The 21,639-nt window shown below is 44.8% G+C and overlaps 1 protein-coding gene across 2 annotated transcripts in view; it reads left to right on the forward strand.

Moving 5' to 3' along the window:
- Positions 1 to 21,639, forward strand: part of C10H4orf33 (chromosome 10 C4orf33 homolog) — a 41,651-nt gene that overhangs the window by 1,605 nt on the left and 18,407 nt on the right. The window contains exons 2-4 of one of the 2 annotated variants that reach the window (XM_085898640.1): positions 7,025 to 7,212; positions 7,332 to 7,392; positions 15,919 to 15,970. In XM_085898640.1, the coding sequence (XP_085754766.1) occupies positions 7,025 to 7,212; positions 7,332 to 7,392; positions 15,919 to 15,970 (301 nt within the window). The remainder of the gene's footprint in view (positions 1 to 7,024; positions 7,213 to 7,331; positions 7,393 to 15,918; positions 15,971 to 21,639) is intronic. The other variant, XM_085898641.1, reaches the window with a different exon arrangement.

A 21,639-nucleotide genomic window follows, 5' to 3' on the forward strand; every position in this document is an offset into this window, starting at 1 on the left:
ACAAGGCCCCTCTTCCAGTCAGTTGGGATGATGCCTGTGTTCCAGGCAGAGCACAAAACTGCATGCAACGACACGAGTGCAGCATTTCCACCAGCCTTGAGAAGTTCGGCATGGATGCCACAGATCCCTGGAGCTTTGCCCCGTTTCAACCGGTTCACCGCAGCCCATGTTTCCACAAGCGTAGGTGGACCACAGTTGATTCGAGGGTCAGCAACAGGGATTGTAACACCCTTGACGTCCAACTCGACAGTTGGGGGATCAGCCTGGTACAACCGCTCAAAGTAACCGGCCCAGCGGGCCTTCACTTCAGACTCCTCTGTCAAGAGCCTACCACTCTCTGCTCGAACTGTAGTGCTCCGAGGGATGGGCTTGGATGAACGTAATGTGCGAATTCCCCTGTAAGCGGGACGAGAATCACCTGTCCACAGGTGATGCTCTACCCCCTCACAGATTCCTCGCACATAGGCCTCCTTGTCCACCCTCAGTGCACGTACAGTTTTACGCCTCAGCTCCCTGAACAGCTCAGCTCTGCCATTCAGCCTGGCCCTGCGACTCTGGTCAATGGTATCCAGTGTCCCTTGAGAGACAAAATTCTTCTTTGCCCTGCGGTGAGCTCCAAGGCATCCACCGGCAACATCAAGGACGGTGGTCTTGAAGGCGCTCCATAACTCTTCAGGACCCCCCAAAGTACCCAGACCCCCCAAGTGTCCACTCAGCCTGTTCGCAAACTCCTCAGCTACTCTCTCATCCCTGAGCTTGGCAACATCCAGCCTCGGCTGGGATGGTACCATTCTCCAGGATTTAGGGTGCAGCTTTAGAGTTGCTACAACAAGCCTGTGGTCAGTATTGAGGAACTGAGCACTCCGGTATCCCCTGCAGTTCTGGATCATCCTCCAACGACCGTCAATGAGGACATGGTCAATCTCCTTTGCCACACCGCCAGCGTTGGAATACCAAGTCCAGCGATGAGCTTGTGGGCGCTGAAACCATGAACCAGCCACCCTAAGTCCATAACTTCTTGCAAAGTCAAGGAACTTAGTGCCATTCTGGTTCATAGTTCCTGACCCATGGGGACCAACACACACCTCATAACCGTCCCTATCAGTTCCAGTCGATGCATTGAAATCCCTCAAGACTAGAAGTGTATCTAGTCTGGGGCACTGATCAACCACAGACTCGAGTGTGGCGTAGAATGCATCCTTCACGGTGAGATCACTCGCCTCAGTCGGAGCATAAACAGAGACCAGGGAAATGACACCGAAGGAGTGACGAATCCTTAATCTCATAATACGTTGACAGGAATGTGTTCATTTCCCATATACTGGGGTTTCTTAATGTGACGAAGACGATGCACTAAATTTCTCAGCTGGAATTGGATGACAACGTGGCTTCAACAAGATTTTCAACCCATCGACGGCCGCATTTATTCCCGTTCGGTCGCCATCGCTGAACTGCTGTCCGGTAAGTGCTGCTGTCTATCCAAAAAAATATGAACTCGAGTAAGGAGTACTCATTGCATTAAACACAACTGTTTATAAATCATATAGCTCAGAACATCAGCAATGGTTGTCATGTTTTAAAAATCAGCATGGAAGGAGGGGAACGATGAGGCCTAGGTCATATTTGCCACGGCAGCCGTGGGGTCTCCAAAATCTACGGCCACTAGCAATTATAGGGCGGCCGCAGTATTTCCACGGTCACACAATGTAACAGTCACATATGTTTTTATTTTTCGGGTAGCCGCACGGCGTATTTATAAATTGTGGAGACCGAAAACGTGGGTGTGCCGTACGGTCTTTGATTTGATGTCGCACGGTGACCTGAGGGCGTTCCTGCGGCGGCCATAGAATTTTCAAGGCAGACGCAAGGAGACCTCAAGGTGCACGCAGCGGGACTGCAGGGGCACTACAGGGGGGGGGGGCTTAAGGCGAACGTGCGGATGGTAACGAATGGGTTAATTTTTAATTTTTTTTATCAGTTTTTTTTTTCGGCTTGTCAAATTCTCACGGCGAACGTCGAAATGAAAAAAAGTTATAACTCCGCGTTATAATTCCACGGCGACCTTACGGCCTGTAAAATATAACCATACGGCGTAGGGCCACCCTGAGGCCACCTCAGAAACTCTGCGGCCGCCGCACGTTTCTCTCAATTCAAAGGGCGTACGGCCGTCGTATCCTCGCCATAGAGCAAATGTGACTTAGGCCTGAGCGCCAGCTCTGCCAACATGATGTATCCCGATTGGCTCTTTCCCGGACTGAACACGCCCTCTTAGACTGTCAATTTGTGTCTGAAATCCAACGTAATTCCCGTACTGAAGACACCCTCTTAGACTGTCAATTTGTGTCTGAAATCCAACGTACTTCCCAGACTGAACACGCCCTCTTAGACTGTCAATTTGTGTCTGAAATCCAATGTACTTCCCAGACTGAACACGCCCTCTTAGACTGTCAATTTGTGTCTGAAATCCAACGTACTTCCCAGACTGAACACGCCCTCTTGGACTGTCAATTTGTGTCTGAAATCCAATGTACTTCCCAGACTGAACACGCCCTCTTCGACTGTCAATTTGTGTCTGAAATCCAATGTACTTCCCAGACTGAACACGCCCTCTTAGACTGTCAATTTGTGTCTGAAATCCAACGTACTTCCCAGACTGAACACGCCCTCTTAGACTGTCAATTTGTGTCTGAAATCCAATGTACTTCCCAGACTGAACACGCCCTCTAAGACTGTCAATTTGTGTCTGAAATCCAATGTACTTCCCAGACTGAACACGCCCTCTTCGACTGTCAATTTGTGTCTGAAATCCAATGTACTTCCCAGACTGAACACGTCCTCTTAGACTGTCAATTTGTGTCTGAAATCCAACGTACTTCCCAGACTGAACACGCCCTCTTAGAATGTCAATTTGTGTCTGAAATCCAATGTACTTCCCAGACTGAACACGCCCTCTAAGACTGTCAATTTGTGTCTGAAATCCAATGTACTTCCCAGACTGAACACGCCCTCTAAGACTGTCAATTTGTGTCTGAAATCCAATGTACTTCCCAGACTGAACACGCCCTCTTAGACTGTCAATTTGTGTCTGAAATCCAACGTACTTCCCAGACTGAACACGCCCTCTTAGACTGTCAATTTGTGTCTGAAATCCAATGTACTTCCCAGACTGAACACGCCCTCTAAGACTGTCAATTTGTGTCTGAAATCCAATGTACTTCCCAGACTGAACACGCCCTCTTTGACTGTCAATTTGTGTCTGAAATCCAATGTACTTCCCAGACTGAACACGCCCTCTTAGACTGTCAATTTGTGTCTGAAATCCAACGTACTTATTAAAAACACCCGAAAACAAGTTGCAATAGGCCTACGTCCAGATAACATCACAGGCTATAATCTGAAGGTAGGGGGAACCAGGGAACCGGTATGAGGTCATCCCTTCATTGCCCGGATTCTCTTCTTTTCTTTGTTCTTCGAAAGCACGGTGTCCGACAATAGATTCTGTACCTTGAATGCGTTTGTGTTCACTGTTCAAATTAAAGAGGTGTTCGATTGTCGGATGTACCCAAACAACTGCCGCTCATGACATTAATTGTCAATATCAACCGCCATCGTTACCTGTGTTGTGTCTTGCGTGTGTGGTCTTCAAATTAAAGCGTCCAAGCGGTGTTCGATCGTCGGATGTGCGCCAAAAAGTGCCGTTAATTGAAATTTGCATTCTTATTCTCGGTCACCCTCCACTGCTCCTGTTCAGTCTAGGGCTAGGCCTATATCATGCTAAACTTGCCCCATCAGATGCCAACCTTCCAGTCACACTGCAGAGGATGCAATTTCCAGTCAGACTCGCATACTCAATGACCATAAACAAATCCCAGGGCCAAACATTTGACAAACTCGGAATATACCTCCCAGCCCCTGTGTTCTCCCATGGCCAACTATATGTTGCATTTTCACGTGCAAGAGGTTACTCCTATATATCTATCAAAGTGGACAATAATTCCTCACAAGGACTATTCAGCAACAAGACACTCACTCAAAATGTCATCTACAGGGAGGTCCTTTAGAAAACGAAGGACAGGTAACCATCGTGCATCACATCCCGAATGACACCCTCCCCAGCTTCCCATAACATCAACTATTATGCCTCATCCACCTTTTGCCACCCATTCAACTCCGTGCGGAGCACAGGTATATGCTAGTATGTATGTATGTATATATATATATATATATATATATATATATATATATATATATATATATATATATATATATATATATATATATATATATATATATATATATATATATATATATATATATATATATATATATATATATATATACACATGTCGAATTGCCGCCCCCTCGTAACTTACGTGCTGAATTAAACACAAAGCCTAATTAAACAACATTATTGCAAACCGAATCAAGTACAGCACATTTGCAAATAAACAGTTACACCTTTGTTTTCCACCTTTTAAAATCGTCATTGGCTTACAAAGCGTTCAGGAACACAGGAATGAGACGCATTGGCGTAATCAGGGCGGTGCAAGTGACATTATATTATTATTATATTATTTACCGAAGACAGTAACTCAGTAATAAAGTTAATTTATTCGTAACACTTACCAAAATAATCTTGAGTCCAAGTTCTCAAACGAGAAGGGTGAATGTAAGATATGGGCCAAATATAAACATAAAACACCAGTTGATCGTCCCCGCCCGCTTCCTTTTTTTGCACCGGACTCCTTTATTGTTTGTTATTTTGTCAAACATGCATGGAGAAAATAAAATCGTACCGTGTCGGAAGGAAGTTGTGAAGTGAAGCTGCTACACCGCTTAAAAGTGTCCCCGTGGGGGACTGACAGTCACTTACCCAACAGGCGGGGTGACCTTACTGTTCTGATGCAAATAAACTAAACAACAACAAACTATTATATCAAATGAAACATGGTGGTTAAGAAAGGTTCTTCTTCATTTTTGTTGGACATATGTATGGAAGGAAGGACATGGCGTATATTGAAGCAGTTTGCACCAATTAAAATCTATTTTCCTTATTCCCAATTTGCTTACTGCAGGTTCAGTACTGTAAGCTGCTTGAAATTTTACTTGCACACATGAAATGTTTTCTGTGTATTTGATTTTAAAAAGTATTCATCTCGGGGGAGGTGGTGTCAAAGGAAGGGTCGGCCCCGGGTGTCAAATACTCGAGTCTCCAGGTACGCCCCTGAGGAGACGGGAACACAGGAATGAGATGAGAATGGCGAATTGGAATGAGCTACGAACACAGGAATAAGCTCCGAACATAAGAATGAGCCGCGAACGTCTCGCTACCCCATGTTCGAGTTTAGTTTCCCAACATTCCGCGTGCTTCTTTTTGCCTGCTCCCTCTCTTTGAGACATCGTTGGCCGCAACCATTGGTCAGCAAACAGAGGGTGGGGCCATTTGAACAGTTCAACCCCTCCCTGCGCTTGTGCTTTCACACGCCACAGGAAAATTGTCCTCAGAAGTGTCGATAGTGATAGTAATAGATGCAACCAAACAAATTTTCCGCCCCCCCCCACACAAAAGTGCCGCTCGCGGCAGCTGCCCCATTCGCTCCCCCCCTCTCCTTTCGCTTCACCAGTGGTGATGGTTCGTGCATTTTAAGGACTTGTCGTGAGGACGATGAGCAGACAGCAGGTACAGGGAGAATGGTGGGACAAATGAATGCAGGTGGGAAACCAGTCTGGAGTTTTGGAGGGTGAGCAGATGAGGGGATTCCAGAGGAACACCTGTGACCTGGGATGCATTGGGGAAGGTAGAGGGTGGGAGCCAGAACAGGAGGAGCAAGGTCAAATGAAAGTTCATTTGTACAGTATATACATTAATAGAGAGTCCACCAACGTGCCACTGGTGGGAAAGTGACCGTCCCTGGGAATCTGCCTCCTGTGTTGAGATCCCTGTGTGCAGAAGACCTTGTTTTTGAACTGCTTCAAGAGGATCAAGGTGGGAAGCAGGAGCACCGGCCCAGAGTAAGAAGCCATGCTCCATGGATCTCTGTACAAAAGCATTGTACACCATGATGAGCACGGTGAGGCTCAGGATCACCTTAACTCAACAGAGAATACTCAGACAGAGACTGGCCTCTTTCTCTTACTTTCTTATTTGTCCTTTTCTTTTTCGTCCTCGTCTTCTTTCAATTTTGGTTTTTATTCATACCTGTTCATTGTCTTCCACCTCTTATAATTATTACCATGCATGCACAAAGTGAAAAGCGGGGTAAAGAACTACTTCATTCCAATTGAATGTTATCCTCTGGGTTTTGAAAATTGTACGGAATCTCTTCCCGATCGCTCATACGCAGATAGGAGTAAGATAATTATTTTAGTCTGCCCGTCTGCCTGCCCGGCATTCAAAGAAAATTGAAAATCATTCCAAACAGCAAACTTACTGTTTTAAGAACGTCATAAAGGACACGAACAACAGGCACGGATAACTAATTTAACGTGTTCGATAAAGTGGTGTAAAAGATGGTGCATCAACAGTGGTAAACTTTTGGAAAAAGGTTGTCTTATTTTTTTTTATTCTATAGCTTTTACAATCTTTTTTTAAATTTAAATTGAATTTTATACTTGAGCACTGGAGAACGCAAATTGCCTTTTGGCACTTTCACCAACCTTCCGCTTCGTAGTACTTAGCCAAAATGTTACGCCGTTTTACATCTCAACCGATCAAATGTGCGCTCATGCTCTTAGCATTGGGGAATATCGAGATTCAGACAAAATCGCGGCTCGTGGGAAATATAGATCATGCTCGGAAATGCAATAAGGAAGAGTTTTTAAAAGACCCTTCCCATGTCATGTTTTTTTCTCGAGACTGTGTGGGATACGGTAACGTTCTATGAACTCTCAAGTTCCTATTAAAATTTGAGTTTAATTTCGATTGAAACTTGTAATTTAATAAAACACGACTTAATCTTCCACTTCTTCCTCTTAATCTTGTTTATGATCATTGCTATTATTATTTGTCTCATTTTTTTTTCAGAATGGAGTTCACAATATTAAACTCCTGGGATGGGAAAAAGGATGGTCATGACCCTATAACCATTACAATTCAGCCTGATTCTGAAGACCAAGGGCTTGTGCTCAGAGTCAAAGCACCATTTTATAACATTCCTCCAAGCCCTCGGGTGGAACCTGGCCAATCTTGTCCCCAACTGTGGAACTACGAGGGTACGGCACAAGCATATAGGGTTTCCAACAAAGACATTCCACACATTTTTTGGCTTTCTGATTACATGGCACATGTCCACCGAGTGAAGAATATGGTGGTCTACTTATTTGTTTTCCAGTTGTGGAAGTGTTTTTCCTGAATGATGCAACACAACAGTACTTGGAAGTGGAATTGTGTCCGTAAGTCCACTTTAAATACTTGAGAACCGTTGTTTATACAGTACATGAAAGGCAGTCATGTTTTAATACGAACATTCTTCAAGTTCTTTTGTTAAATATTTTTTGATTTTGAGAGAGAATCTGTCTTTATGTTGTTGATCACCAATACCCATGAGCTGAAGGATAGCTTCGAGGTATGCACACTCACCTCTGAGTTGTCTAGCCTGGGTTCAAATCTTCACCCAGCCATGAACTATCATCGTGGTGTTTCACAGGCAGTGTGAGGCATCAATGTGTGGGCCGTCCCTCGGATGGAAGTTAAGGCAGTGAACCGATGCTCTGGTCGTTGGTGGATGTTAAAGATCCCAAGGTGTCCGAGCTATCACCGTCACGCTGAATAAATTTCAAATTATTGTCTTGACTGACCACTGGGAAGGCAATGGCAAATCACTCAGCACACAACCTTTGCTAAGGGACTGCTTCGGCAGCACCGAGCCTCAAGACTATAGTACATTGATAATGATGATGAACCTAATACTCATAGCCATGTGTGTTTTGCTTTAATGCACATGCTGAAAATGAAGGTGGCAGCAATTGAGAGCCAAATATTGCAAAGCATGGATTCATTATGAAATTTGTTCTTCTTTGTCGTATGCAGCACAAGGCTGCAGGGTGGCATCTTTGGCTGAGGGTGTGGCTGTGCTACTGATACAGTGCCCTCTGTAGATTAGGGCAGGAATTTTTAGCTTATCTGTAATTTACATTCCAGATAAGGTATTGTCATCACATGCTGTCCGTCCATCTGTCCGTCATTGTCTTCTTTTTTTGATTTCTCTGGCCAAACCACTCAGCCGATGCGGCTGAAATTTTGAGGCAACGTTCCTCTCCTGATTGGTAACAGGAATTGTAAAGGTTGTTCCAGTCACATGACTCTAAGTATGTCAAAATGGCCGATGTAGTAAATTTCTTTTAAAATCTCCTCCAGACCGACCAGTCAGAATGCCACCAAATTTGGGTTACATTAGGCCAGGGCGGGGATGTTCAATTGTGAAGGTCATGCCGATCACATGACTGGAAGTGTCAAAATGGCCGACAGTCAATTTTTGGGAAAAATCATGTAAATTCCTTCAAAAATCTTGTTCTTCAGATGAACCAATCAGAATGCTACTTTGGTTACAACATTAGATCAGGCTTCTGTTGTTAAAATGCGGAGGCCACGCCAATCACATGACTGGAAGTGTGTCAAAATGGCCAACTTCATCAATTTTCGTGAAATTTGCTTAAATTCCTTCAAAAGCTACAGTTCCGGTCATCCTATTTTTTTATTTGTCCATGGTGCCAACATGTCTCACTCGCTCTTTGTGAAGGACACCATGGGATATTTAATTTCCACCAACTTATTCCAGCAGACAGGACACCCAGTTCACTGTCAATCCACACATACAATGATGACTCGCTCTGCTTTTGAAACACTGGGATGATAGTTTATAGCTGGATCAGGATTCACACCCAGGCTAAACAGCTTAGAGGCGAGTGTGTATCCCTCTGGACCATCCTGCCAGCCCATGAAGTCTGTGATAAACTGAAACATCATGTTTACAAACCCTCAGCTGCAGAATATGTTGATTATAGTTTGTCAAGTTTATCCATACAAACCTGGTTCTAAACATAAGTGCAGGTTGAATTTGAACCACCCTCATGTTCAGAACATTAGTTGGTGACCGGATTTTAGAGTTAATTAATAAGTCCTGGCCTATTTTAGGGATAGGAGATGACACATGAGCCATTCCTCAGTTCACAGGTCATCATTATTGTAGAAGCATTACGTCAAAAAATTCCACTCAAATTATTGTGGGAATTTTCATCATAGAAAAACAAGTTTTGTTAATTGATTGTACACATATCAACGTGGACTCGGGACTCACTCGATCTTCACATGGATATTACATTTCCTTTAAATTCCATATGTGGCTTGTTTTCCCTGCTTCCCAGTACAGGGCATTAACGGTAGCATAGTGGGGGTTTATTGGCCATTTTGACACACTTCTGCTCATGTAATCTGCCTGACTCCCACAATGTAATTAACATTCCGATCCTACCATAATGTTTCAACCCAAATTTGTTAACATTCTCACTGATGGATCAGGAGAAGAAGATTTTGATAGGAATTTGCAGGACCGCCATTTTGACACACTTCTGGTCATGTGATCGGCATGGCCTCCATATTTTAACATCAGGACCCTGTCCTCATGTTGCAACCCAAATTTGGTAGCATTCTGACTGGTGGGTCTGGAGGAGATTTTTGAAGAAAGTTCCTAAGTTGGCCATTTTGACATACTTAAAGTCATGTGACTGGAACGAGCTTTGCAATTCCTGTTACCAGTCAGCAGAGGAACGTTGCTGCCAAATTTCATCCGGATCGGCCCAGCAGTTTGGCCAGAGAAGTCGAAAAAGGAGACTGACAGATGGACGGACTGACGGATGGCGCACGATGACAATAACTTATCTGGGATGTAAATTCCAGAAAACCAAAAATAGGACCACTGGACCTGTACCTTATCTGGGCCCTGGCCTAATGTTATAACTCAAATTTGGGAGCATTCTGACTGGTCACGTGATCAGGCGGAGAAGATTTTAAAGGAATTAATGCGATTTTCTCAAAAGGTGACTCAGTTGGCCATTTTGACAAACTTCTGGCCAGGTGATCGGCATGACTTCTGCAATAAAATTAACATCCCTACTCTTGCCCAACGTTGCAACCCAGATTTGGTAGCATTCTGTCTGGTGGGTCTCGAGAAGATTTTTGAAGAAATTTACCCGATTTTCAGAAAAATTGACTGTCGTCATTTTGACACGTCCGGTCACGTGATCAGCATGCGCTCCATAACTTAACATCAGGACCCTGTCCTTATGTTGTACCCCAAATTTGATAGCATTCTCACTTCTGTGTCTGGAGAAGAAGATTTTTGAAGGAATTTGCACGATTTTCTCAAAAATTGACGGTCAGTCATTTTATCACACTTTCGGTCATGTGATCGGCATGACTTCCACAATTTAACATCCCTTGCCTGGCCTAATGTTGTAACTCAAATTTGGGAGCATTCTGACTGGTCACATGATCAGGAGGAGAAGATTTTAAAGGAATTAATGCGATTTTCCCAAAAGGTGACGCAGTCGGCCATTTTGACAAACTTCTGGCCAGGTGATCGGCATGACTTCTGCATTGTAATTAACATCCCTACTCTCGCCTAATGTTGCAACCCAGATTTGGTAGCATTCTGTCTGGTGGTTCTCGAGAAGAAGATTTTTGAAGGAATTTACACAATTTTCAGAAAAATTGACTGTTATGTCGTCATTTTGACACACGTCTGGTCACGTGATCAGCATGCGCTCCATAACTTAACATCAGGACCCTGTCCTTATGTTGTACCCCGAATTTGGTACCATTCTGACTTCTGTGTCTGGAGAAGAAGATTTTTGAAGGAATTTGCACGATTTTCTCAAAAATTGACGGTCAGCCATTTTAACACACTTTCGGTCATGTGATCGGCATGACTTCCGCAATTTAACATCCCTTCCCTGGCCTAATGTTGAAACTCAAATTTGGTAGTTTTCTGACCTTGGTGGGTCTGGAGAAGAAGATTTTTGAAGAAATTTCCTAAGTCAGCCATTTTGACCTACTTAAAGTCATGTGACCGGAACGAGCTTTGCAATTCCTGTTACCAGTCATGAGAGGAACGTTGCGACCTAATTTCAGCCAGATCGACCCAGCAGTTTGGCTGGAGAAGTCGAAAAAGGAGACGGATGTACGGAGGGTGCACGATGATAATACAGTCGTGGCCAAAATATTGGCACCCATGCAATTTTTTCAAATAATTCACCATTTCTTCCAGAAAATTGTTGAAATGAAAAAAAATATTTGGCATCCACATATGTACAGGTATTTCTTTGGTTTGCAGTGGAACAAAACAAAAAAAATGCTGAAAAAAATAACGAATTCTCAGCTTATTCCATACAGAAATCCTAAAATGGCCCGTACAATATTATTGGCACCTTTTAGAAGTTGTTAGAAACAATAACATTTCAAGCAGGTGATTCTCCTTTACTTTGGAAATGAACTCACCTGTGATGAGTTGCAGGTGCCTGCAATATAAAAATCACTCATTCAACCAGTTTGAACAGAGAAAAGGAGTCATTCTGCTGTTTTGTGTCACGATGTATACCACAATGAGCATGGAGAAAAGAAAGAAAACCAGAGAATTGTCTGAGGAGGTCGCGTACAAGATTGTAGCTAAGCATGGTCACTCAAAGCTACAAGTCCATCTCCAAAGACCTTGGTGTTCCTGTGTCCACCGTACGCAATGTTTTCAGGAAGTTTAAGGCCCACAGCACTGTAGCCAACCTCCCTGGACGTGGCTGCAAGAGAAAACTTGATCGAAGGTTGCAGCAAAGGATTGTTCGAATGGTGGAGAAAGCACCTCGATCAACTGCCAAACAGATTCAAGCTGACCTTCAGACACAAGGTATGACAGTTTCAACTCGCACCATCCGTCACAACCTCAATGAAAGGGGGTTCTAAAGTATGAGACCCAGGAGGATCCCACTGCTGAGAGGGAGAGACATAAGAAAGCCCGACTGGAGTTTGCCAAAACACACCTGAACAAGCTAAAATCCTTCTGCGAGAATATCCTGTGGACAGATGAGACCAAATTAGAGCTCTTTGGAAAAGCACATCATCTCTATGATTACAGAAAACAAAATGAAGCCTTCAAAGAAAAGAACACCTTCCCTTACAGTCAAACATGGAGGAGGTTCAGTGATGTTTTGGGGTTGCTGTGCTGCCTCTGGCACTGGGTACCTTGAATGTGTGCATGGCATCATGAAATCAGGAGATTACCAAGGCATGTTGGAGTACAATGTTCAACCCAGTGTCAGAAAGCTGGGTTTCCGTTGAAGGTCATGGGTCTTTCAGCAGGACAATGTCCCCAAACACACTTCAAAAAGCACCCAGGATTGGTTCAAGATAAAACGCTGGACTGTTCTGAAGTGGCCAGCAATGAGTCCAGATCTAAATCCCATTGAACACCTGTGGGGAGATCTGAAAACAGCAGTTGGGAGAAGGCACCCTTCAAATCTGGGAGAACTGGAGCAGTTTGTACAAGAATAGTGGGCCAAACTGCCAGTAGAGAGGTGGAGGAAGCTCTATAGGAAGCACTTCACTGCAGTTATTTACAAATGATGTGCTACCAAATATTAAGTCTGGAGTGTCAATAATTTTGTCAATGCCATTTCTTTATTTTTTCTGATTTAAATGGATATATTAAGTTCTGAATCAAAATCATAGGTTCTGTAACATTACTTGTGAAATATGGAATTGTGGAGACCAAATACTTTTGTCAATTTCAACTTATTCTTCGAGAAAATTGTGAGTTGTTTGAAAAAAGTGCAAGGGTGCCAATATTTTTGGCCACGACTGTGCGAAAATGGAACTCTCTCTCTCTCTCTCTCTCTCTCTCTCTCTCTCTCTCTCTCTCTCTCTCTCTCTCTCTCTCTCTCTCTCTCTCTCTCTCTCTCTCTCTCTCTCTCTTTCTCTTTCTCTTTCTCTTTCTCTTTCTCTTTCTCTTTCTCTTTCTCTTTCTCTTTCTCTTTCTCTTTCTCTTTTTCTTTCTCTTTCTCTTTCTCTTTCTCTTTCTCTTTCTCTTTCTCTTTCTCTTTCTCTTTCTCTCTCTCTCTCTCTCTCTCTCTCTCTCTCTCTCTCTCTCTCTCTCTCTCTCTCTCTCTCTCTCTCTCTCTCTCTCTCTCTCTCTCTCTCTCTCTTTCTCTTTCTCTTTCTCTTTCTCTTTCTCTTTCTCTTTCTCTTTCTCTCTCTCTCTCCTTCTCTTTCTCTGTCTCTCTCTTTCTCTTTCTCTTTCTCTGTCTCTTTCTCTTTCTCTGTCTCTGTCTCTGTCTCTGTCTCTGTCTCTGTCTCTGTCTCTGTCTCTGTCTCTGTCTCTGTCTCTCTGTCTCTCTCTCTCGTGCAGCCTGTGGCCGCTGGTTGCATCATCGGTTGGGACGCGGCTATGCCGCTGATGCAGTGTCCCCCTTACCATTACACCGGTGCTCATTTTGCCGACCTCGGAAGGACGACAGGCTGAGTCAACCTCCTGGTGTATTTTTTAATTCAGCAGCCAACGGGACTTGAACTCAGTACCCTCATATCCCAAGCCGCCACCCAAACCACAAAGCCAACACCAGGCTTATGGAACTTGCTGCTTCCTTGTTTGACGTTCAGATTTTCAAAAGGATAGAGGACAAGCAACCGAAGTTGGCAACCATGGTGGAGGAGGAAATTCCCTTTGTGCTGCTGGGTGTGGAGAGATAGCAATGTCATAAAATATGGCTTCACTTGTACCCAGAGTGCTTTGCGAAGTGATGTGACTTTCCCCAAACTCTGGTAAAGCCATAAAGTCAGCATGTGTGTTTGTGTTTGTGTATGATTTGTGTGTTACAGCTTCTTCATGAGACTTTGACCCTGTAAAATGAAAAATAAAAGTCCCCATGACCAGTTCACAGTGCAACTGTGTAACCCTTTGGGTTGCAGTTAAACAAATCCGTGACGTATGTTTTTCTTTATTATCGGCTCCGCCGGCAGACGTTGAAGGCAAGCTGTTCCTTTCAGTGGAATGTTCTCTTTGATTTCTCCAGAAGATCTACTTCAATGGGATTAGCTTTGAGAAACTTTTCCTTCTGCCGGATTGACTTGTGTGCGCCGTCTGCGTCACGTAATGGAATTATTTTTTTGTGTGGAACTCAGACGGCAACTATAAACTTGGAAGTTTTCCTTTTTTTCCTGGTGAAACACTCTGCAGATGTTTATGCTCTGGAGATCACAATGATATGGAGCAGAGAGGGGGGTTGCAGAGAACTCAGCGTGTATTCGTGACAAGAGAAAAGGGGATACCGATGCTGAAAGATGCAGTGGGAAAGAATTTTGAAGCAGATGTTTATTTTATTTTATTTTATTTTATTTTAATTTTTTGATGATTGTCGACTTAACCAACATCTATCATTTCACTTTGTTGACATCAACAGTTTTCCCCTAAATATGATCTCAACACTTGCTCTGCGATTCCTTGAGACCAGGTTTTACATCCTGTGTGCCAAGATACAGCATTGTATCGATTGATGGATATTTATTTTGTCATTGTATTTCATGTCCTTGACTTTGTCTCTCATTAGACCGTTGGCTGTGGCAGCTTTCCTGTGGCAGTCCCATGTGTGTGCGTGCGTGTTTTTTTTTTTTTTCAGTATTATGTTTCTCCTCCCGAGGAATTATTTATCTATCTTGTAATGAATAGCATGAGCACTTCTATCGTGGTATTCATTCTGGAGGTTGGTGCGGTCTGCACTCTGTAGGCCTTGTTATACTTCTGACATCATTAAGACACTTGGCCAGATAATTAGGGAGAGCAGGGGTTTCCAACTTGTTTCGGGTCACAACACGCAACACAACAACCTACTTTTTTTTGATGAAAGTTACCATGGGATCTTTACATCGACAAACATGAAATAGCATGCAAACAGAAATGGTACATCTGTTCCGTCTCTAATGTTTTTCATTCGTTCCTGAAATTATTTTCTCTTCACATACTTGTTTGTCTTTATTATTTAATTAAAAAAATATGTTTGCTCAATAATGAACCGCCGGTGTTGTAATAATTTTTGTTTTAATAATGACTCGTCATGGTCATTTTAAAACGCATGAAAAAGTAATGCTGGTGTCATGGGAATCCCCTTCTCTTCTTCTTAATCTTCTTCTTGTTCTTCTTGTTCTTAATTTTTCTCCATCGTCTACTTTATCTTCATCTCCCTATTTAACTGGCCCAATTATTTCCCCCATGTGGTGTCCACTGGATGGACCAATTTGGTCCCAAGTCTTTCTGGAACCGGACGCCAAGCTTGACTTTGGCAGCAATTTGTAATTTGTTTAGTGTGCTGGCGATAACACACCTACTCTTGGAGAAAGACCAATGACTTGAACATCTACCAATGCCCCAGTGCTGGCAGACGGGTCCACCGGCTTCATGTCCCTCCGATGAAGGGTGCACACTTTGATAGATCGCCCTGGACGAGAAACACCCAAAGGACGGTTCATAACTGGGCCGAGATTCAAACCCAGGCTAGACAACACCAAGGTTAATGCGCATACTTTTAAGCTTTCCTGCCAGCCAGACCCCTTGAATTCCTTGATAGATATCCCTTGATAGTGGAAATTAGTTTCTAATGAATTATTTTTTTTACTCTGCCTTTAGACATTTTATTTAATGCTATTTGCAAACTTTCAACTTTAAAAATGTCATTTGTCATTTTCTCAAATATTGCTCTTATTTTGGATCTTTTAAGTGATTAAAACTTCCTCCATAAGCCCGAGACATTGTACAGGACATAAAAAGGCAACCTATTAATATAAGAGATAATAAACATTACTTGTTATAGTGTGGCTGCTAAGGAAGATCAGTCTATCATATACAGTGCTACAAAATAGTTCTAACTTGTGCCATTTTACAGTCATGGCCAGTACTTGGTACTGCTGCTGGAGGGAAGTCGGAATGTCAAGCAGGTATGTCATTTTTTTTAACTCATAAAAAGAAATCTAATTAAAAAAAAATCTCATTCTGCTTGTTTATCATTGGGATTGTTATTGTGAGCAATTCTGTTACTGAGTTACAGCAAAGACTTAAAATGATGTGTTGCTTCCTTGCCTGATGCTCAGCATTTAAAAATGATAGAGTACAGACAAATCACCATCGGTTGGCAACCATAGTGCAGGTCTTTGTGGAGGCGTCCTGCATTGATGGTTTTTGTAAGGGAACTCGCATTGCGGACAGGTGACCTTCGTATAACGTGTGTTATGATAATGTGTTTTCGCTCCAGTGTGGATTTAATTCAACAACCACAACAACAACCGTGCTATATCAGAGTGAATCGTTCACTCGCAGCGGATGCTTTTGGCACCCCACTTCATTCTGAGCGAGTCGTTCACAAACAGTGGCCGAAACAATCGTTGCAAACCGTGTAACAAGTGGCATTGGAGATAATAATCAATTGAAGAAGTCAAGAAGGTCTCATTCATTGGAGGTGAAATTAAAAGTTTAAGATTGGTTTGATAGAGGTGAGCGCAGCATTGATATTCAAAGAGAGATGGGACTTCATGTTTCTGCAGTGAGAACCATTCCTGACGCCCTTGATAAAATCCATAAGAGCGCTCAGACAACAACGAATCTCAGTGTTACCAGAACTTCAAGATATCGGCCTGATGCTATCGAGAAAATGGTGAAGATGCTGACCATTTCGATAGAGCATTACAAACCAACAGAACATGCCCTTGCCTGGAATGGTCATTCAAGAGAAGGTGAGGAGTTTGTATGGTGATCTAACCAAAGATACCAATGATCCAGTGCCTTTTGCTGCCAGTCATGGGTGGTTCGAGCATTTAAAGAATCGCCATGAGTTCCATAATCTCAAGTTGACTGGGGAAGCTGCTGCTGCTGCAGATCATGCTGCTCCCGAACAATTTCCAGCTGTCTTCAAATCGGTGATTGCAGATGGAGGTTACACACCAACCCAGGTGTTTAACCTCAATGAAAACTGGACTTTATTGGAAACGCATTCCCAGCCGCACATTAATATCTATCATCTTTATCTCCATCAACTCTGGCCTAAGGCAGTGATTGAGTTCAGATGTTTCACAGAGATTAAAGTCAGCAAAGCAAGGCAACGGATTGTGGACATGGTACTGCAAGTGGGATTTGAGGAAGTCGACGAAGATGATGTTGAGGATTAAAGGTTTCAAATTGGTCCATGAAGCCATGGCCATCTTTGATGAACACGATGCCCTAACTGAAGTTAGGGCACCATGAACTGCCCTAACTTCAGTCGAATGTCAGGCCTGGCCAGCCAGTTTGTGAAAGTCATGGGCCAAAACTTCCCTCGGCTAACCCCACAATAATGTGGGAATATTTGTGGCTTTACAGAAGAAGAAGAAGAAGAAGAAGAAGAAGAAGAAGAAGAAGAAGAAAGTCACAGTTTTTTTTATTGCAGTGCTATTTTCTGTATTCCTCAAAATGTATTATTTTTCTCATCGTTGTTACAATAACATTATTTATATTCGGTAATATTTTCCCCCTTAAAACATATCAACAAAGAAGTCAACTTTTCATTATCTGTTTGAAGTTTATATTGAGGAGATGACTATAATATGGACCCTTAATGAATATTTACCCTAATTAATTTGTAAATCAGGAAATAAATACTTTAAGTATATCTTCAGTTGCCCAGGATGAGGCCACTTCTGTCTTTTTCCTGGTGTGGGTCCTGGAGCTGGGTAGATGAACTGCAGTAAAGTCAGTAGTTCATACAAACTACAGCATTGAATTTCTAGCGAGAAGGGTGTGCGAGTTTGAGTGGGGGAATGGGGGGGGGGGGGTTGGCATCCAATTCAGTTTCTGGCAAGCCCATCAAGCAGGCGGCTCTGTCCTGGATAGGGTCCAGCATCTTGAGTGTTGTTTCAGCTGTTCCCATCCATGCAAGTGGTGCATATTCCATCACACTCCTGACTCGAGCTTTGTAGATGGTGGAGACTTCTCGGGGGGTTAAAGGTCGAGCCATATATCTCAAACTGCCTATCATTTGTCCTGCCCTTCTTGCCTCGGTCTCAATGTGGCCAGCCCATTTTAACTTCTCGTCATAGGTATCCCCGAAATTGTTGACACTAGAGGACCCAGGGATAGTATCATTGAAGGTCATGGCGTCTGCCTCGGAGAATCTTAAATTTACTCTTAAAGTAAGCTTGCTGTTATTTTTCTATGACCGTGTGTTTTTCTTTTGAGATAAAGAAGTGTAACCTTGCATTGCCAATAAAAGAGGCAGCAGTTGAAAAGGGAGCTATTGTGTTGTGTTCAGAACTCATCATGTACTACATACACAAAAAAGCTGTCATCCATGATTATTGTGCATAATCTTTTGAAAATCCACATGATTATTACACAATACCTCTTTTGGGTAGTGGTCCATAGTCATGGTGTGTGTGTATGTATAATGTATATATATATGTATATGTATATGTATATATATATATATATATATTGCTACGGCTGTGGAAATTCGCATTACACCATGAAGGGCCCGCAGGTGAGATATCTCTAAGTACATGTGTAGTTAGCCCCAAACCCGTTGTATAGAGGGAATTTATGTGATTCATCCGGGCTGTGACGCTTTGAGATAGCCGTTTTTCTGTTCTATCTTTATTTTGAACCAACCACGTCTCAACCGCCATCACACAGCAACCACCACGCCAGCCATCGTCACCAACTGCAACCACGCTCCAACCCTCGGACAACAACAACGCCAACAGCCACGACCTTTACCTTCACAACTCAATCCCACATCATCGCATCACCGCCATTCCCAACGGCACCATAACCATAAACCACCACTGAAAACCCTCCACCACCTTCACCTCTCTCCTTCTACGGCCATTCCCGCTTCACCTGTGAACACTGAGCATCGGGCTGTCTCGGGCCCGTTCGGCGATTGGTGCCGAACGCACCGAGCCGCGAGCGCAAATAGCGGCCTTTCCGAGGGAGAATTCGGATCAAGAACGCTACACGCCCACTTCCCCTCCATCCAATTAGCAAGCGCGGAGCGGCTTGGCCCCGCCTCCAGGCGCGTCTGTGTGAAAGTGATATATGCAAATTCTAGGATCAGGGGAGATTCACGTCCCCTTTCCTCCGACCAATTGGCGAGCGTGGCTCCGCCCCCGAGGTCGTCCTGATCCGGATATTTGCATATTGTTTTCTCCTACCGGCCTATACAACGGCGAGCGCAAGGCGAATCGGGGCAGAGCGAGTCGAGTCATCGGTGTGGCAGAGAGTCGAGTGGGGTGGCGAAGTAATCGGTGAGGCAGGAAGAGTTGGGTTCTGGAGTCGGCTGAGAAGAGTTGCGGGAAGAGGCCAAGGAGCTCGGGTCCGAGGCGAGAAGGACGGCGGTCGGCAACGAGGTCGCGGTGTGAGATCGCTCATCGTGGGACCCAAGCCTGCCAGCCATTCTCCTCCCCCAGGGCATCAACAATTCCCCCTTTCCCCCGCGCTGAGATAGTGCAACAAGGAGGCCCCGTTCCCACCCCACTCCAAACGTCGTGCCAACGAAACCCGCCAAGGAGCACGGAGTCTGGGCACAGCCACGCGGCCAAATCTGCGGCTTGTCCGCCAACGCGTCACGAGGAAGCGGGTAGGACCCCCCCCCCCCCCGGTCTCACGGGCCTGGCCGCTCCTTTAGGTCACGCGCGCATATTGGCCTACAGGCCCATCTGCCCCCTTGTCTATGAGGGTGGCTTCTTTCCTTTGCTTTTGAGTAAATGTGTGTTGGCGCAGTCTGTAAAGTCGAACTGTATAAGTGTTGCCGTGTGTGCACGTAGTCGGTAGTAACTGTGCATCATTGTTGCTTTTGTTTTGGTTGCTATATATGCATTTTGACTGTTTGGCTGTATATGTGTGCTTTCCGTGTGCTGGGAAATAAATGTGCTTTGTGTGAACTGTTTTCCCGTTTCGCTTTCTCCTTTCATTATTGATCCTCCATCCTGCTTCACGTAAAGGGTTCGTAGTGGGCTTAATACGCCCTTTAATTAATCGGAACCGTCAAGGCCGATGATAACACTGCTCGGTTATCACTGAAGCATGGAACGGACCGCTTAAGCGGTTCGTGTCCGGAGTTGACCTGCGGCGAGGTATGATCGCCCGGTTTACCATCCGCGTGGGTACTTAGGTAGGTCGAGTTTGGCGAACAACCCTATCCTACGCGGGTGGCCGATTGGCACGATTGTGGTGAGGTCGAAAGGCCCACCCGTGACTGGCTCCGGGCGATAGTTCCCGGAGTGTCACGACTGAATTGTCCGTCCGGTGGGCGACGCTGTCGCGATTCGAGTGACGTGGCCGTCTGCACGCCGGCGGGCGCGAATTCGCAACAATATATATATATATATATATATATATATATATATATATCTATATATATATATATATATATATATATATATATATATATATATATTGTTACGGATTCGCGCCCGCCGGCGTGCGAACGGCCACGTAACTCGAATCGCGGCACGTCGCCCACCGGACGGACAATCCAGTCGTGACCCTCTCGGACTAACGCCGGGAACCAGTCACGGGTGGACCTTTCGGTCTCACCGCGATCGAGCCAATCGGCCCCCGCGTGGGATAGGGTTGCTCACCAAATTCGACCTACCTAAGTACCCACACGGAGGGTAGACCGGGCGATCGCACCTCGCCGCAGGTCGACTTCGGACACGGGCCACTTAAGCGACCCGTTCCGTACTATCGGGATAACCGAGCGGTGTTATCGTCGGCCTCGACGGTTCGATTAATTATCGGGCGTATTCAGCCCACTACCAACCCTTTACGTGAAGCAAGATGAGGATTCAATGAGAGAAATGACGAAGCGAAGCGGGAAACAGTTCAACATAAAGTACATTTATTCGCGATGAACGGAAAGCACACATATACAATTCCACCAAAAGCACATAGAAAAAGAAGAAGAAACACAATGCAATTTTACACAAAAAGCAAATGTGAAAGCGAAGACACAATGCAGAGCTATCCGACTACCGAGCACACGGCAACACTTATACAATTCTACTTCACAGACGGCGCCGACAACACATATTCCCAAAGCAAAAGAAAAGAGAACCACCCTCCAGGATGAGGCGGGCCTGGGGCCGAGACCGGGTCGGGCCTACCCGTCTGATGATGAGGCGCGAAGCGGCGATGGTGCCCCAACTCCGCGGGCCTCGCGGACAGTGTCTGGTAGGGGGTGGGAAGGGGGCCCCCTTGGTCGCACTATCTCAGCGCGGGGGGAAACAGGAGGGGGTTGCTGATGCTCGGGGAAAGGAGGATTTTTACTCTGTCTCGGGTCCCGCGACGAGCGTCTCCACCTCGACCAGGTCGCGCCGTCGGCCTCCCTGGTGTGCAGCTCCCGGCACCGACGCGAGCACCCCCTCGTCTGCCCTCGCCGCCGCCGCCTCTCCACAGCTCCGTCCTCTTCGCTCCGACTCCAACTCCGAACTCTTCCTCCTGCGAACTCCTTCCAACGCACACACAACTCCAACGCACACACAACTCCAACGCACACGACGACGACTTTTCTGACGAACGCAGCCGCTTATATAAGCCCCGTGGCTTCGCCTTTGACCCCCTGCCTTCGACCTTTCAC

This window comes from Eptatretus burgeri, chromosome 10 (genome assembly GCF_056783735.1).
Source record: "Eptatretus burgeri isolate ZD-2024b chromosome 10, Ebu_testis_v1, whole genome shotgun sequence".
NCBI classification, from domain to species: domain Eukaryota; kingdom Metazoa; phylum Chordata; class Myxini; order Myxiniformes; family Myxinidae; genus Eptatretus; species Eptatretus burgeri.